At 45.8% G+C, this 19019-nt stretch overlaps 1 protein-coding gene across 1 annotated transcript; it reads right to left on the reverse strand.

Moving 5' to 3' along the window:
- Window positions 1-323: 323 nt before the first annotated feature.
- Window positions 324-2132, reverse strand: LOC147979658 (uncharacterized). The gene is made up of 2 exons (XM_087515294.1): window positions 1786-2132; window positions 324-744 (listed from the first exon to the last, which is right to left on the reverse strand). The coding sequence occupies exons 1-2, from the start codon at window positions 2130-2132 to the stop codon at window positions 324-326; spliced, it is 768 nt and encodes a 255-aa protein (XP_087371420.1).
- Between the last annotated feature and the right edge of the window lie 16887 nt (window positions 2133-19019).

Genomic DNA, 19019 nt, shown 5'->3' on the forward strand with positions numbered 1-19019 from the left:
ACAATACTGAATCCAAACTACACATGGAACATCATTGTGTGATTACTTGCTTCATAACTAGTACGGAAGAGCGGCCGCAAAGTTCCATTCAGAAGCTACTTTTTAATTTGATATGATGGCTTAACAAAATACGAAGCTACCAAACTTATATAATGCGATAAGCAAAACAGTGTACTTGATGACATAAGTAAACTTGTCCAACCATGACAAACATGACGTAAGCAGACTGGTTCAACCCAACAAGCGCAAACTACAAATTTGAAACAACAAGATAAAAGGCAAGCACAAGCGTAAGCAAATAGAAGGCAGGCTTTGATGTATCTTCATCCCACATAGGAGCAGTGGTAGTAGGGATCAGCCTCATGCGCTTTTGAAATTTCCCAACCATTTTTGATGTTGTTGATTATCTTCCATGACTTGTATGAGGCGTACGCTTCTACTCCTGCACACTCGATGAGGTTGTCTGGCAGCATCCTGATCCCCCATAGTTTGTGGTCTTGCTGCGTGTCGATATTTTTCTTCATGCCTTTGTAGAATGGGTGGATGATGCTGGCTGCAACATCAGTCAAGGAGTCGTACTCTTTTCCAGTGTATGGAACTCTCCAGTTGCACTGAATGTTGATGTACTTGTTGGGGTTGATCTCCAAACCAGACATCTTCAGCTTCTCTTTGTCTCCTTCAATGCTGAAACCGATAAATGTGATCAAATTCTCATGCTTCAGCATCTCGTTGAGGTGCTTGGGCCTGCAAGGGGAAAGACATTTTGAAGATTAGCATTACTTTGATGTTTGAATTCTTCATTTTGTTTTGTTTTACAAGCAATGAATGCATGAAGTAGATGCTTATATAGTATAATTAATGGATGAATGTACTTGAGAAACTAGTAAACAAAGTTCTGAAATTATATTCAAGTACACCATGTTATTTTTATTTTTGGATTATACATAGTTTGAGTCAATGTTGTATGTGTTGCTTTAGTACTAGTTTAGGCTATGTTTGATACCAAAGTATTATATAAACCAAAGTATCAAAAACTACAGTAATTTTGCATGTAGGTGTGAGATACCATAGTTTTATCAAATAGAGTAATTTCGAGTATTCACAATACATAGAACCTGTTTGGCTGTTGCCGCATAACGCTGCAAATTTTGCTGTTTGGCCGATGCATTTAAGCACTCAGCAACTCTGTTTTTTAAAAGAGGTTAGGGGTTCTTTTTTATGCAGAGAAAAAACTACAGTTTTCCAAATACTACAGTATTAAAAGCACAATTTTTAGGGGCAACCAAATACCAGATTGTAAATAAAACTATTGTAATCTCAAAAACTATAGTATTCTCAAAATACTTAGAAAATACTTTGCTATCAAATGGGGCCTTAGTTTTCTTTTTTTCAATAGGACAACACATACGAGTGCTTCACATTCTTAGTTTTTTTCCTATGAAAATAACATTAGACCAAATTCAAAAACTACTTCACTACATCAAGTTCAGAAACATCTTTTTAATACATTGAGTACAGAAACTACACTCTTAGATCGAGATCAGAAACTATGCTAGTACATCAACTTTAGAAATTAATTTTCTAAAAGATTTTTCAAATAGTAATCCAGTGCATCAGGTTCAAAAATACATTTATAGTGCATCTACTTGAGAAAATGCAGTAATGCATCCACTTTCACAAACCACAATAGTACATCTAGTTGGGAAACAAGTTTGATGAAATTTTCAGGATACAATAGTAATTAAACATATGAACCAAACAGGGCAAATGAGTAGGATAGGTCACCATTTTGTGGCCGCTGCGATGTGGTACACCAGGCAGAGTTCCTCCACGTACAACTGCAGGACTGCTGCCATCTGGGGAGGTTCGTCTTCCCTAGTGTAATGCACACCAACACCGACGAACCTAGGATACATGTCGCATGCCTTCCTCCAGTGCCTGCTGATCATCTCGTCAGTCTTGTCTGGTTCGCTGGTGCAGATGATCTCCAGTGTCTCCTTGCCGTCGAGCTCAACACCTGTGAGGGTTCGGGTGTACTCGCGCTTCTCGCCGGGGACGTGAACGTCCACGAGGTTGCTGCTCTGGTCGGATGTCTCACCATGATTACACTTGGCGGACGGTTCCTCCGCCATTGCCCTCCTTCGGGTTCTGTGGGCTTGGGAGAGAAGTTTCTGGTTTGTCTGCAGAGGAGATGGCAGCGACAATGGTGGTTCTTAGAATGGAATGAGGCACAGATGGAATACAATGGGTTATTTCCAATGCGTGGACGGGGATGTGTGGGAGGCGGTTCATCGGGGACATGGGTGCAGTGGTCGTGGGGTCACCGTTTGCAGTCCCTTGTGGCAACCTCCCTGTGGGTGGCGCGGGCAGTGGCCTGGAAGAACCAACTGTCCAAGCCAATTTCTTTGCTAGGGTATTAATCTGGTTGCAGTGAGTAGTCTTTTCAAGTTGTACTTATCAGTTGCTTATCCCACTTGGTCGTCTCAGGGTCGGTGATGATGGCATTTTACCGTCACACTGATCCGTCTCGTCAAGCTGTACTTATAAGCTACTTATCCCACTTGCACATGTTAGGGTTGGTGATGATGGAGGTTTGTACTCCTCTACTGTGGGTACCTGTACTGGCAATTGGAGTGTAATTGAACTTACCGAATACCAGTCAGATTGTGTGTGTCATGCTAATCTTTTTTAAAACAATTTTGTTTTTTTCAAAGGATTATTTATATCAACATAATATTTGAAAGTATTTTTATAGATAAATTAGTTTTTCATCAGTACAGGTGTATTATATTTGCACTTTCAATTTTTTCTGTTTGCTTGAGGTAATTTTTTTATATACTGATGGACTTTCTGAACTAGGACTAGCAGAACCAGACCTAGCTAGTTTTGACATAGCTTGTTCTTGAAACGATGTTTTCGAGGTGTTCACGGGTGTGTTTGGTTACTCTGCCTTGTACTGACGAGTGAGAATTATCAGTACTGATGTACTATAAGAGTTTAAATTTTCCTTAACATATTTTTGCTGAGTTACTGGTCGACAGTAGTGTTGGTGTTACATAAATCCAGATAAGTTTTTTCAAATATATTTGTGACTGCATTCAAAAGGATAATCAAGTGGTTTACATAATAATCTCACTTGTCCAGCGGGCACAAATCACAAATTATATCTTAACTATAGTACTGATCGAGAAATCAATGATAAAGCTAAATAAGTTTTGGTAACGACAGTGTTTCTGATATGTTTCCTGATTTGTGTACCGAGACAACTGACAGTACAAGCTTATTTTTCAGTTGACGCAGCAGCATAACCACTATGGATTCTTCAGTCGTGAGCTCCACCTAACTGGCCCCAAATGGTGTCCCTTGTCGGCGCCCTTTCCTGGTTGAGCGTTGGCAGCTTCATCGTCAGTTTCAGTTTCCTCGTCCACAATACTGTCATCTTCATTCTCTTCGTCTGATTGATCGTCAGTCTTGTCAAACTCTTCTTCTTCATCCTCTTCTTTTGATTTTTTGGAAGACCTTGCCTTCTTTCTGTTCAGCGCCACTGACCTCCTTGCCCACTTCGCATGTGCGGGCATTATGTCCGTCAGTTCCCCCACACTTGCGGCAAGTGTAGCTGATACATGTGTCGTCTCCATTGGTAGAAACCTGGGCAGCTCCAATCTGCTTCGGCAACTTTTGCTTGTTGACAATGGCATCTGTGCGGAGTGGGCATGTGCGGTAATTATGATTGGTCATGATGTTGCAGAATTCGCATGCCCTTATCCCGAGAGGTTTGCCGTCCGGGCCAAATTCCACGCTTCTGATGGGGTGTGGCGGCTTTTTAGCTGCTGCTTTCGCTGCTTGCGTCTTACTCTTCCTCCCCTTTGTGTTTGAGAATATGGGTGGTTTAATTACCCTTTCAAGCTGATGATCTTGCATGTGAGCATGTTGCTGCTCTTCAGTGTGTACATGGGCAAGCTCCGGTTGCTGTTGCTCCTATTCCTCGTTGTCGAATAGGTCAATAGCTCCTAGATGGTTCATCTCAGATAAGATTGTAGCAATATCATGCTCAATGGTTTCATTGTCTGCGACACCTCCGTTTTCACCAGAATGCATGGCGTCGAGTTCTTGTTCAAGTTTGTCCATGACGACCCATGACCTCGCCATTTGCTCTTGGCTTCTCAAGATTTTTCTGTGCACCCTCATGTTCAGTTGCAGTAGTGAGATTTCAATGCAGTATTGGGATGCCTTGTTTGACGCTACTATCCTCAAGTCATTTCTGTTGAATGTTGGCTGGATGTTTAGGCGATTGGTGTATCTCCTGAGGAAGTATTTCTCTGGAATGCTGGCAGCCTTAATTGTCTACATCATGCACAAGATATGCACGTAGAAAATACCTGTATTTTTTGGAAGAGGTGCATGTTTTTTGTCATTTCATTCGAACAAAAACTTTGTAAAAATATGTAGTTGTAACACCCCCAGTGTCATGATATAGTAAACCCCTATTAATGGTGCCATGTCATCATGTTACTATTGCTAATCTTCACTTGATCCAAATCACCTTTCAAATTTAAATCAAATCTAAAGTTAAAAAATTCATATTTGTCAGACATGAAATCTAAAATGTTCATCATGTGCCAAATAATGCATAACTAATATTGGTAGTGAACCAACATTTTTGTCAAGTGTCTAGATGCACTAAACTATTTAAAATGGTGGCTAAATCAATATATTAAATTCCCTTCTAAATTATAAAAGTTGCAAACTATTTTTCAACAGCCTCACAATCTTTTGTGACAGTGCCAACAATTGCAATGTAATTATGTGGCCAAGTCCCACATTTACAGAATCCTTTTTGGCAACTCAAATATTGCAAAGCATTTTCTGTAAAAAGAAAGAGCAGAAGAAATAAAAATGGGAAAAGCCCCCCTGCCCCTGGTCCTAAGGCCACAGGGACAGGCCCAGCTGGCCCGGCCCACCTGCCTCCTGCGTCTCCCTCCTCTCCCCTTCACCTGTTGCGCCGGCCGAGCCGGTTCACCGTCGCCACCACACCCACTCTCTGTCCCGCGTCGCTACAGTCGCTGCAGAGACGATAAGAACACCAGCGCCGATGCCCTGGGCCGCCCCAGATATTTTTCGCCTCCTCTCACGCTATTGTCTCCTCGCCCGCCATGGTCGCCACGGCCGTCGTCGTCGCCTCGCTGCCGCATGGCCATAGGGCTCCCCGCACCTTGCCAGCTCGTCCATGAGCTCCCCTGAGCTCAGGTGCGACCTCCCCGACCCCGAGGTCGAGCTCTACGCTACCGCAGCCTCGGCATCGAGTGTGTCTTCATCCATGACCGCCGGTGCTTCTCCGATGAACGCCGCTGCCCTGCTGCTCCTAAGCCACCACCAGGCCTCCGTGTGCCTTCCTGGTGAGCTCCGCCTTCTTTCCCCTCCCCCCCTCGATCTGCTGCTGCTGCTAGCTGCGCCATGGCCAAAGCTCACCGTCACCCGCCCGTCACCGTTTAGGCTAGGGCCGGTTTCACGCATGCCCGAGCCCCGCAGCGACCTCCTGGTGCTCCTAGGACTCGAATGCGCGCAGGCACCTCTTCTTGCCCCGCAGCGTCGCCACCTACCTTGCCCGTTTCCGACCGCCGCCCTCAACGCTCGTCGTCGTCGCTACAGGCCTCCTCCGGCCTCACCGCCACCACAGGAAAAGCAGCTCGCTCTGCTCGTCTGGGCAAGCCCAGCAACGCCCGGAGCTGATGCCCGTAGCTCCACCTCGTCGACCGCTCGAAAGCCGCCGCCGTCCGTAGTTGTCGTCACGGCCGAGTCCTGTCGAGTCCAGCTAGTCCACCACCACCATTCGATGCGAGGCAGAGTTCCCGTTCGGAAGCACCTAACCGCGCGCAAAACGAGCCCTTGTACGTGTTTTTCGAGGCTCGCCGGTGCGCTCCGCCGCGGTAGAGGCTCGCCCGTCGACGTGGCACGGCCAGGCCCACCTCCGGGTCCCTGACGTCGGGCCCCACGGGCCCCGTTGACTGGGTTGACCCAGTCAACATGCTGACTTGGTAGCCCAGTGACGCTGACATGCGGGCCCCACCGCATAATTAGTTTAACTAACATTTTATTAATTAAAACCTAATTATTTTCTATTTAGAGACTGACATGTGGGGCCCAGCAGCTATTTAACCTCAGATTTGTTTAATTTAGACTCTGTTATCTAATAGAGGCTGATGTGTGGGCCCCACTGGTCAGTTTGACCTAGTCAGCCGTCCTGTTGACTGCTGACGTCATAATGATGTAATGCTGGCGTCATAATTCCATTTCTGTTAATTTAGATAATTCCAGAATATGTCTAAAACCTTTGAAAATTCTTAGAAAATAAACCATAACTCGGATGAAAATGTTTTCTAGATGAAAGTTGCTTAGAAAAACGATACGAACCCGAGTACGCTACCCACATACCTGTCAGATGCCTCTAACTATTTGAACATGGAACATTCCCCCTTCGGTCATCTGTCTGACACAGGCCCGGAACCGGGAAAACATTCCTGGTTGAATTCCCCCTTCGCCTTTATCGTGTAGCCACACGTTAGGTCGCACCCGACACATCATATTGCCATGTTATGCTTTGTGATGCTATGTTTGCTTTATAATTATTGTTTCTTCCCCCTCTTCTCTTCGGTAGACCCCGAGACCGATGATGCCCCTGTGATCAACTACGTCGACGACACTTCTTCCTTTTCAGCAGAGCTTCTAGGCAAGCAAACCCCACTTGAGCATTCCAATAGCGCCCATTTCTTTCCCTCTCATGCTTGCATTAGAACTGCTAGTGCTTTCTGTATGATCCTACTCTGATGCATAAGCCTATTTTTGTTACCTGCTTATTGTTACCTTACCTGCTTATCCTAAACTGCTTAGTGTAGGTTGGTTAGTGATCCGTCAGTGACCCCCACCTTGTCCCAGTTGCGTCGCTTTATGTTCGATGACTCGAGAACGTGATCGACGTCCAGGCCCCGACACCACACATCACTTTCCCCTTTTGTTGCTCGACTCTATAGAGTTACCATCGAGTGCCGAGGGTGGAACCTCATACATCACTCCTGATGAGATCTCCGTAGTGTAGCTATACGGTCGTGATCATAGAGGGTGATTTCCTCCTTAACCACTTCCGTTACGGCTCTGTCGTGCAACCCCTCATGTGTGAACATCGAGGGTGGATCCTCTTACGTTCACCTTGATGACAACATCGAGTGGAATTCACCGAGGGTGATTAATCGGGTTTTTCCCTTGGTGTTAGACACACAGTTACTATGGTTACTATGACTTTGCACTGAGCCATGTTACTAAAGATGGGTCGGCCCTGAGGGGTACCCGCGCGAGCTTAATAGTGAGTGATGTGGAGTCGGGTTGACCTGGAAGGTGCCTGCGAGATACTAATGAGGCATGGTCGGGCATTCTTAGCCCTTGCCGCAAGTCCTCGAGACGGGGCGACGGGGTCACATCTTTCATGAGTCTCTGCTTGTTACCGCGTGTTCCTAATCCACTATGATTTGGATATTTGATCCAAGGGTCCTCTGGCCTGATAGCACTAACCATCACGGGGGCATAGTATGGGCGTTCTGCGTCGTATGCATCAGCCGAAGCTTAATAGACGTCAGCGACTGAGTGGCGCGCGCCGGGTTGGACTGGTAAGCACCTGCCTTTTTGAAGGAGGTAGCTAGGTTTGCTGACCGACCGCGTACGCAACGTGCAGGAGTTCCCGGGGAGATGGCCCATGACCCCTGGGGGCATAGGTCTAGTCCGGCGTGTTGACCTCTCTATTAAGCCTAGGTCGGGTTGCGGCATATTGTTTGGCCGAGGCCGGGCATGACCCAGGGAAGTGTGTCCGACCGGAGTTAATTGAGCGTGGCGGGTAACACTACAAAAAAATACACTTCCGTGATGATACGTGTTTGTCACAGTAGGTCGTGTTTTTTATCATGCATGTACATCCATGACAAATTTATGACAGAATCAAGATAGTCATACGTGTGCTGTCATAGAAGTGTTCCATGACATTACCAAAATTATCATCACGGAAGTGTCCACTTCCACGACGATAAATCGCGCGTCACAGAAGTGCTTTCGTCAAGGGTGACCGACACGTGGCATCCACCATAACAGAACGCCGTTAAGCTACCGGGTCGGGTTTTGGATCCGATAACCCGTTAAAAACCCCGACCAATGGGGATTTTCTACGTGTAAAATCATCATTAGCTAGAGGAAACACGTGTCGGCTCATCATTGGGACATATGTCATCCACTCACTGGACAGAAGGCGCCTATGATACGTCGACACGTGGCACGGCCCAACAGTGGCCCATTCCTGTGAAAAGGCCGGCCCGTTTGACTTGGTCAAAAGCTGGCGGGCCGGCCCATGGAAATCCTGTTAATGGCCTGTTCGCATATAGCCCATTTACAGCCCGCTAACCCAAGGCCGGTTATGCCCTATCCGAATTAGGCCCAGTAGCGTCATCTGGGCCATCTAATATGATTCCAGCTCGTTTTCACTTCTGGCCCATGTATAGCCCATGACGTCTTTCGGCCCATATGAGGCCCTTCATAACTCTTGGCCCATTAGCGACCCGTGCTAAAACTGGCCCGTAATGAACAGTGTATTACTTTACACCCATTAACGGCCCGTGGTGAAACTGGCCCGTAATGAACAGTGTATCACTTTATACCCATTAACGACCCGTTATTCCGTAGGGCCGTTTCCAGCCCAAGTTAACTTTCGGCCTTCTGAGTGCCCATTTATTCTTGGGCTCATTTGCTGCATTCGGTTACTTACGGCCCGTTACTATCATTTTCTGCTTGTGGGCCAAATTCAGCCTGTCGTTATAGTCGGCCCGTTTGTGGACCGTTAGTCTGTTGGGCCATTTTCATAGAATCACCAAATACGGCCTATTAACGGCCCGTTATGGTCAGCCCATAAAACGTACAATTTCCATTAAAGGCCCGTCTACGGCCCATTAAAGGCCTGTACAAGACCCACAAATGAGTGTGTGGCCCATGGATCCTACGAGACGTAGAAGGCCCATGGATCCTACAAGACGTAGAAAGCCCATGGATCCTACGAGACGTACAAGGCCCATGGATCCTACGAGACGTAGAAGGCCCATGGATCCTACGAGACGTAGAAAGGCCCATGGATCCGACGACCCGTGAAGGGCCATGGTCAGGCGAGTTGGCATCCGTTTGAACGATATAGCATATTCAAAGAATTATCCTACTCAATACTATCACCTCTAAAAAGCATACACTATACAACAAAGAGATCAAGGCATAGAAAGGTAGAATAATCCTACACTACACAATAAAGAAATTACATCCGATTATACCCACTGGGCATTATGATTCGGCACAGGTGATAATAAATCATACACAAACAACAAATTACACACACTGGGAAAATACAGCTCATACATCATGGACGCGCATCAACCTAACTCCATTTGAACTATAATCTCTTCAGAAAATAGGATTGGCCGGATTCAGATAGCACAAATTTCAGTCTGCAAAATCTCCAGTTCCTTCATGGTTACCTCAGTGTCTTGTTTCATTTTTTTGACTCCTACATCTAATACCTGCATGTCCAGTCTCAACCTGTTGATTATACATTGACAATCATGTACACGTTGTCTTGCCACCTCTAGTTGATGCTCGAGAACATCATCACATTCCAATTCCAATCCATAATCATTCGGTAACGGCCATGCCGCACTGCTAGCAGATCTTTGTGTTGATGTCACTTCATCCTGAAATGTTTCTGTAAGTACACATGACTAGGGCAAAAATATAGTTACAACAGTGAAGCGAACATGACACTATTTTGTACTACATGGCAAAACAGGACTAACAATAATGTTACACGTCACTTTCAAAAAAAATGTTACACGTCATGAAGCATAAGCAGGTGATATTTTAAAAATTATAAAAAAGATAGGTTGTGCAGCCTGCATATAGAAATCCCTCTTAGCTCACCAGAGGAGCATGATGTTGGGGCCCAATCGAAAACACAGACAAGTTTCAAATTTAGACCGCACGTTGCGTATAAGTAAGCAAGTAGTTGGCCATTCTGTGCCTCAATTAAAGTCTTAGGGAGCATAATGAACAGCAGAGGGTTTCATACAAACATACTACAGCAGGCAAAACTATGCAATCATTAGCGTAGTATAAACTAGATAGTGAGCCTCATGCAATAATTGTTGGTTAATAGACTTCAAAGCTTCAGGCACACTTCGAGAGAGTAATTAAATGCTAAGGCCTTTAATTATGTCAACTAATAGTGATACAAGTACCGAACATCAGGCATGATTATTTGGGCATCTCATTAACTGAGGACAAATAAAGCAATTGAAAAGAGAAAATTAACTATGCCTGAAACAAACAAGGAATTGAACTGTTGAGTTACATATAGTGACTTACCTTAGCAGGTTGAAGAGGCTCAGCACAGCTCCTACTTCTCTTGCAAGGATCCTTCCTAACATCTTGTACTTGGAAATCCTCAATCTTATCTTCATTGCCCCCCCTCTACAAGTTGACACAAACTAGTTACTCGTCTCCTTGGAAGATAAATATGCATACTTTCCAGTCTGTGAACACAAAAGGATGAGATTATAACAAAACAACACCACATAATGAAACATGCCACATCTCTTGCACTTGCACATAATGAAATGAGCATTTACTATGTCTGCACTATGTAAAAACTAGGCATACCTTCGAACTGGATCTCCAGGTACTCTTGGAGAGCCTACTGTAGTGTACAGCCAAACCTTTATGTCACCTATGAGTTAGACAAGGCCCCACTATAGCAGCCCTTAGTGTTTAAATTGTTGACAAGCTCTGTTAGAGTGATAGGTCAAGAACAGCAAGTAATCAAAGCAAACAGTCCTAGTATGGCTGGCTGATGCAAACAAGCAATTGAACAGATGTGTGAGCAAATCTTTCATATCAAGAAAAGAAGCAAAGAAGGAGGCTTAAAGACCATCACTTGACTGACTAGATTTAAGGGGCAGTTAAACATCATGTGCAACGTATGAACTAACATAAACATTGCATATTCCAGATTCTACAATGGAATGCACATGTATTAGGTTATGCCATGTATGATGATGCATAAATGTACAGATAGCAGGCATGAGTGATTCATCATTGCATGCACAATTGAATTGTAGGTTAAGGGCCAGTTCGATTCCTCCTTTTTAGGGCATATTGTCAAAATAAGCCATAAAAGATGTAAATAAGTCATTTTTGAGTTATGGGCTTGGGCTTAACTAATTTTGCTTTGGAGGGGGTGTTTCGGGTAGAACCTCACTAAAAATTGAAGGGAAGGGGAATAGCGAAATGACACTGTTGTCTGCCTATATTACACTCAAAATGCAACTGCTGACGCCCGTGTCACACCTGACTCTCAAGTAAAAACAAACACGCAAGCATTCATTGCCCTGCCCGCTTGCATCTCCTGTCCCCTTTCCCTCTACCTCGATCCCCTGCCTGCAGCACTAGGGTTCCTCCAGCGAGCCGTCTCCAGTGGTCCCATCTGGCCTGGTCCTCGACGATGCTATGTCCAGTTAGACTACATGGCCGGCGGGTAGGGGCAAATCTCCCTAGGTGCTCCTCCCTCTGGCGCCGCCCCTCTTTCTCATGGTCTCCAGCAACTGCTCCACTGTGGTTCGTCCAACGCACCATTTTCTGGAATTTCCTGTATAAGAATAATTCCAGTAATTGAATTATTGCGTCAGCATTGCGTCAGGGTGACATCAGTGGTCAACGGAGCCGGTCCAGGTCAGACCTGACCAGTGGGACCCGCGTGTCAGTAGTTAATTAACTAACTAAATTTAGTTAGTGCTAACCCAAGTTAATTAGCAGACCAGTCCCGCTTGTCATAGACTCAGTGGGAGTCAACCTGGGCCTACACGAGGTCAACCAGGGTCAAACGAGGTCAAACTCGCCGGCGTTTAGCCGCCGACGAGGCCAGACGCGGCGGAGCAGCGCGGTTTCGTGCTCCGGTGACCAAATGAGCGGCAGAGAGTATCTACGCGTAGCTGGGAGCAAGCCTCATCGTTTCGTGGCAGTGGTGGAGCTCGGGGTGGCCGGAAACGTCGCCGGCAACGAGCTGTGCGGCTGCCGGAGCTCGGGTGAGGTCAAACCCAAGGCTACGGGGCACGGCGAGGCGCGTGGAGAAGTGCTATGGGTTACTGCAAGTGTGGTGAGTGCGTTGGTCATGGTGGTGTGGCCGGTGGGTGGCCGGAGTCATGCCGGCGACGAGCTCGGTGGCGGCGGGTGCGGGTGATCGTGGTGCGGTGCATACGGTGTAGGAGAGAGTTAACGGAGAGGGGGAGGATGGAGCCGAGCTCACGGCGGTTGCAGCAAGCGTCGAAGCGGGCTCGGGGAAGGCCGGAGCTGAGCGGGGCGACGATGGCAATCTCAGCGGCCGGAGTTGGGGAAGACGGGGTCAGGGGCGACTCCGGAGCGGGCAAGCGCTCGGTCACAGCCCTAGAACTGTTTGCAGATAGTTGCATGAGTGAGCATCATGCATCCTGTTAATTTGAAGTAAACTTGAAATGGGGATTGCTTAAACCCTAGTACCTAAAAGAAATCAAATAGGTTCGAATAAAATCTTCTCCAAAAAACCCAAAATGCCTTTGAAAATGTTCATAATTTCTGATAAAGGTGAAAACCTCTGCCGAAAATGATGAGAATATTTCTAGGTCATTTATGGATTTTTGGATTAAACCATATTGTATTTGACTTGGGGCATTAGAATTCTATAAATATTTTAAATGCTCCAAATAATCTTGAAAGTACTTGAGGGAAGTTGGGAATAATTTCACAAGTGCCCACAATTATTTCTAGGGTTATTTAAATGATTTAGTATTTTTACTAAATCCAGAAAACAAAGACAAAAATAGAAAAACAGAAATAAAATTAGAAAGGGCAGAAACTCACCTAGCTTTACCTGAGAGGCCCAGCAGCAGCCAGCCCACCAGAGCCCAGCTGCCAGTCGTCCTCCTCCTTGCGCCAGAAGGACGCAGGCGCGTGCCCGCCGCGCATGGCCACATGCCGGCCACCTCCCGGCTGCCTGCCTGTGCGACGACCCCCTGGAGACGCCACGCGCCCCTCCCGACCTCTCTCGCACCCGCAGCTCCTCCCCTCCCCTGGATCCCTCTCTCTCACCACCGAGCGAGCTCACCGACGCCGATCGCCATACCCGCGGCCACCGCCACCGCCTCCCTCTCGCCCCCTTGACATGCCCAGAAGCTCCACAACGCCTTCATCTTCGTCTCCAACGAGCCAAGCGACGCCGAACACCCCCACAGCACCACCTCCGTCGCCTTCTTCAACCTCGGACGGCAGAGATCACCTCTGACCTCCTGCCGTCACCAGCCCCTCCCCGAGCTCGCCGAGGCCACCATAGCAACCGTCGTGAGCTCCTCTCTCTTCCCCCTAACCCCTCTAGCTGCGATTGCTATAGTAGGCGTTGAGAACCAGTCGTTTTGCACACTGTAGCGACGAATCCGTCGTCACCCGAACTCCGGCCGCCGCCTGCCGTTGTTGTAGTCGCCGTTTCCGGCCCCCTCTCGCCCAGCCACCTGTTCCGTTGGATGCGGCGCACTTCCAGCTGTGTGTAGCGCCAAACCGCGAGTCAAACTATTGCTGAACGGCGAAACCCGAGCCTCTCCGCCGCGTCTGTCATCGCCGGCGTCAAGCCACCGGCGTGTTGACCCTCTTGACCAGGGGTTTGACTCCCTGGGTCAATCACAGGTGGGCCCATGGCCCTGATAATTAGGTTTAATTTCTAATTGAAGATTAGTTAAGCCACTGACTCACTGACATGCGGGCCGTGACCTCACCGACAGTATAATTATGTTTAACCTAATGCTAATTAACCCTGTTAGCCCAGTGCTACAGCCCGGATTCGCACGCTGCTGACCGACATGCTTGATGTTGATTCATGTATGTCTGTCCCCGTAAGTTAGTGCCACTTTGGGTCCACGACTAGTCATGTCGGCCCGGGTTCTCTGTCATATGGATGCTAGCGACACTATTATATACGCGAGCCAAAAGGCGCAAACGGTCCCGGGCCATGGTAAGGCGACACCCGTGGGAATACCGTGCGTGAGGCCGCAAAGTTATATGAGGTGTTACATGCTAGATCGGTGTGACTTAGAATCGGGGTCCTGACAGCTTTGGTATCAGAGCCTGACTGCCTGTAGGATTACCAAGCCAAACTGGTCAAAGTTGAGTCTAGAAATTCTTTAGTTATATAAGGGAATTGATTGTGGAAGGGAATGTAAGGCTCTTTTTACTCCTTTACCTTATGCCTTCTGATCTGAGTCATCCTCTTCCTTCCTACGGGGATTAAGAACTAGGCCTTCTCACCTATCTATTAGGATGACGAGTTACTATGATAGAGACTTATAGGAATGATGGATTTAAGTCCCAGTTTAGTTTCTACTACTTTCGTGTGTTCATAGTTGGTCTCGGAATCTTGATATTATGCTTCTGAGTGGTTATGCCACCATATTGCAGGATGTCTCAAATATTTTTAAGCATTTACAGCCGTTATGCTGTCCGAGTCATCCCAGGTTTCTAAATAGTCTGATGCACATGCAAATCCCTTCTTCTCGTTCCCGATGATCATTTTGGGCCGAATTAATCACACTAATTGCTGAGTTGAGGTACTCCATTGCCTGGACATATATGTTGGAGTTATCATTATGATCCTAGGTGTCTTAGGGGATCACCTAGTAATCTAGCCATGTTTTGTGTTCCCAGCGTGATGATTCTGGCCACCATTCTTGAAAGCATCCCGTGATGCCATTTAGTAGTAGGTATTCTATTCCTGGGTTCTTGAACCCGAGATTCACCCTACTTAGCTCATGTTGATAGTGTTGCTAGTTCCTCTAGGATATTAGTAACCTTTGCGATAGTCCTCGAGGTTTGTGGTACATCCTTCTTCCAATTACCATGAACCATTCTTGGCAGGAGTTCTTTTGAACCAAAAGGTCACGACCAGAGTGCTCTTGATGAGTTCTCCATTCTATATTGTGAATCTGCCAGTTCTACCCTTTCCTCATGGATTATCCGGAAGAAATGTTGGGCTTCGCTCGACATGTTAATCTATGCATCCACAACTCAGAAAGATATATGTTTCCTTGAGTTGTCCCTCTTCATTTGTATTCCGACCATCGTCTATCAATTGATAGTCAGGAGTAATTGTGCATCCGTGTTATCGATGCTTATTATTCTTGTGGTCCGTCAAGCCATTCTATTTCAGAATGACTAGGAGAAACAAACTCTGGTACCTCGTCCATTTCTGGGATTGGGTCAAAGTAGTTGTATTCCGCAGAATAAATCCCAGTCCAGCTATTGTTCTGTTCTACCTTTGAGTGTTACCATCTTTATGTCAAGAATTTCATGAGAATTGCACCACCTCTTATGGATTCTTGCCGCAGTGATACTTCTTGCCATCATTATTCATTCCTCGGTTTTCGTGTTATTGTAACCGGAATGCCGACAAGTGTACTGTGATGTGCGAAATCAATACTCCTAGCAACCCTGTTGCTTGGTAGTTAATGGACAACCCTTTCATTCTTAGTGTGCTAGTTATTAAATCATCATCCCAAGATTGATCGTGCTACCTAGTCCTTATTTCTGGTGCACTCTTCGATCAGTGAGTTAGGATTGTGTTAAGCCCTCGCTCTTTTGATCATATCATCTTGCCTTGAAAAGAAAGATTGTTCCCGAGCTTATAACATATTGGTGGTGCATGATATTCCAGATATCTTCTTGGAAGTATCACCAGGTTGTTCCTTGACCGTTGTGTTGAGCTCGTGATCAAGTTGGGTTCTTGTAACCAACCCTTCTCCAAGAATCTGTGTTGCATACCCCTGAGCTAGTTGGTTAAGCTAAACAACAACTTGGAGAGTTGGAAGATAAAAGCTTGTTCGACCAAGCTCATCACTAAGGGATATCTTGTATGTGTGTTGAAGGAAGATGGTATTTTCATCGATTGACCCTCATGATCAGTTAATGGGACCTATCACCTTATCCAAGCTTTGGTTTGAGTATGGGCTATCGTCAAATCAAATCAAAACCAACGATATTCGTAATGTTGTCTTACTCGTGGTTGTTTCCTCGAGCATACACCATTATATTCTTTGGGTTTGACCAATGCTATCGCTTTGTTCACATAGTTGTGGAATTCCATCTTCATGGAAATTTGGATGACCTGTTGTTGAGCCCATCGGCAATTTTTTCATCTTGTCCATGATTCATGTTGAACATTAAGCTAGTGTTGGAAACTTTGAAAGCATTTCTTCATGCTAGCTCATGAAGCATATGTTCGGTGTAAAAAGTGACTTTCTCGAAGTTCACGTGCATTAGGTGCAAGTTGCCGCCATGAATTTGAGAAAGTTTGTATTGTTTCCTATGGAATCATCCCAAGTTAGTCATGCATGTGTGAAGTATTCTATAGTTTGATAGACTAATCATCTTCATTCTGTATGTATCCCTAGCACACGAAGCCACTGATTGATTTGTTCAAGGAGAAGAAGTTCCTTCTTAAGAATCATGACTTATGTTAGGACTTCGTTATCCTCGATGATGGTTCCCAACCTAAACTCGGTAGTGTTTCATTGTAAGACTGCTATGTGGTCATGCTGGTCTGGGACAACGTGTTCACATATGTTTAGCAGAACCAGCTCATGTTTTGGAGCATGCTACCATAGTTCATTTCCCGAGAATCTCGCAATGTCATCTTGTCGATTTTTGTTGCAAACTTTCATTTTCTTTCTAGACTTGATGAGTCTGGAATATCCTGCTACCAACCAGATCTGAATCTCAGGCAGATATGATGGTTGGAACTTTTCCAAGATCTATGATGTAGGTCCCGAGAAGGCTAATGTTCTGGCCGACACACCTAGCCGGAAGGTCTATCATTGTAGTAACTTGATTGAGCTATTTGACCATCTTCTCCATGAGGATTTAGTGCAACTTATTCTACGAGTTGTTCCTTAGGGGTCCTTGTGCTCTCGGTTTCCTCGATTATGCTAGAACCATTCAAATAGTGGAATCACTCTCTACTGTTGAGTTTATTCCCAGTTACTGGAATCATTCCCAACATTTGCATTTTGTTCCCAGCTTGCACTGCCATTGTGCCATCCTACCACGGATCCCATCCATTTTCGATGATAAGCAAAATCATCCATTGCGTTGTCTTCAACAAGGTAGTCCACATCATCCATTCTAGTTCGAGTATGCCATCCGTTCGTACTCCGCCAAATGATTGTTGTGATTTGCCTTAGGCTGGTATAAAGAGTTTCAATGATCTCTGAATCAAAAGTAATTCTTTTTGCCACTTAAGGGAATATTTCTGTGAGTCACCTTCCTTAAGATGTCTCGTTATGGTATCATGGCAACTCAACTCCTCGCTACGATGAAAACCGTTCACCGCCTTTTTAAGTGTGGAATTATTGTCTACCTGGAGAACCTACTTCATCTGTTTCACTCCATCCCTCTGGATCTATGCTTCGTGTCACAGCTCAAGAAACGTATCAATGTCTCACTCCATGAGTTGATCCTGAGTTGTTCGATCTTTGAGAATATCGACCCTTCTATATTTTTTCCTATCCTCTCGTTGTCATGTTGGTTGGAGTTCTCAGAGCAAGACATCGAGACAAAGTGGGTGATCGAATCAACGTTCTTATGGAGTGCAATCTTGATCGTGAAGTTTGTGTTAGCTTTGTGTCCCCTTTGTCTTCTTACCTCACGTATTGAATCTCGGGACGAGATTCTCGTTTAGTGGGGGTGAGTTGTCACAGCCCTAGAACTGTTTGCAGATAGTTGCATCAGTCAGCATCATGCATCCTGTTAATTTGAAGTAAACTTGAAATGGGGATTGATCAAACCCTAGCACCTAAAAGAAATCAAATAGGTTCAAATAAAATCTTTTCCAAAAAAACCAAAATGCCTTTGAAAATGTTCATGATTTCTGATAAAGGTGAAAACCTCTGCCAAAAATGATGAGCATATTTCTAGGTCATTTATGGATTTTTGGATTAAATCATATTGTGTTTGAATTGGGGCATTAGAATTCTATAAATATTTTAAATGCTCCAAATAATCTTGAAAGTACTTGAGGGCTGTTGGGAATAATTTCACAAGTGCCCACAATTATTTCCAGGTTTACTTAAGTGATTTAGTATTTTTACTAAATCCAGAAAATGAAGACAAAAATAGAAAAACAGAAATAAAATTAGAAAGGGCAGAAACTCACCTGGCCTTACCTGAGAGGCCCAGCAGCAGCCAGCCCACCAGAGCCCAGCTGCCAGTCGTGCTCCTCCTTGCGCCAGAAGGACGCGGGCGCGTGCCCGCCACACGTGGCCACACGCCGGCCACCTCCAGGCTGCCTGTCTGCGCGACACTCCCTGGAGACGCCATGCATGTAACACCCCGGATATGACTTTCCCAATATGTACTCCAACTCTTGCTGTTTCCGGCGTTAAGTTATTTTATTTTCTCGGGTTCGGGTTTTTGTCTTCATGTGTTGTTGTCGTTGTCATGCATCTCATATCATGTCATCATGTGCATTGCATTTGCATACGTGTTCATCTCATGCATCCGAGCTTTTTCCCCGTTGTCCGTTTTGCATTCCGGCGCTTCGTTCTCCTCCGGTGGTCATTTCTACCTTTCTTTCGTGTGTGAGGATTAAACATTTCCAGATTGGACCAAGACTTGCCAAGCGGCCTTGGTTTTCTACCGGTAGACCGCCTGTCAAGTTTCGTACCATTTGGACTTCGTTTGATGCTCCAACGGTTAACCGAGGGACCGAAAAGGCCTTGTGTGTGTTGCAGCCCAACACCCCTGCAAGTTGACCCAAAACCCACCTAAACCCTCTCCATCTTCTAGAGCGTTCGATCACGATTGCGTGGCCGAAAACCGCACCTCATTTGGACTCTCCTAGCTCCCTCTATGCCTATATATACCTCCCCCATTCCAAA

This window comes from Triticum urartu, chromosome 3A (genome assembly GCF_056163025.1).
Source record: "Triticum urartu cultivar PI428250 chromosome 3A, HENAU_Tu73, whole genome shotgun sequence".
Lineage (NCBI taxonomy): Eukaryota > Viridiplantae > Streptophyta > Magnoliopsida > Poales > Poaceae > Triticum > Triticum urartu.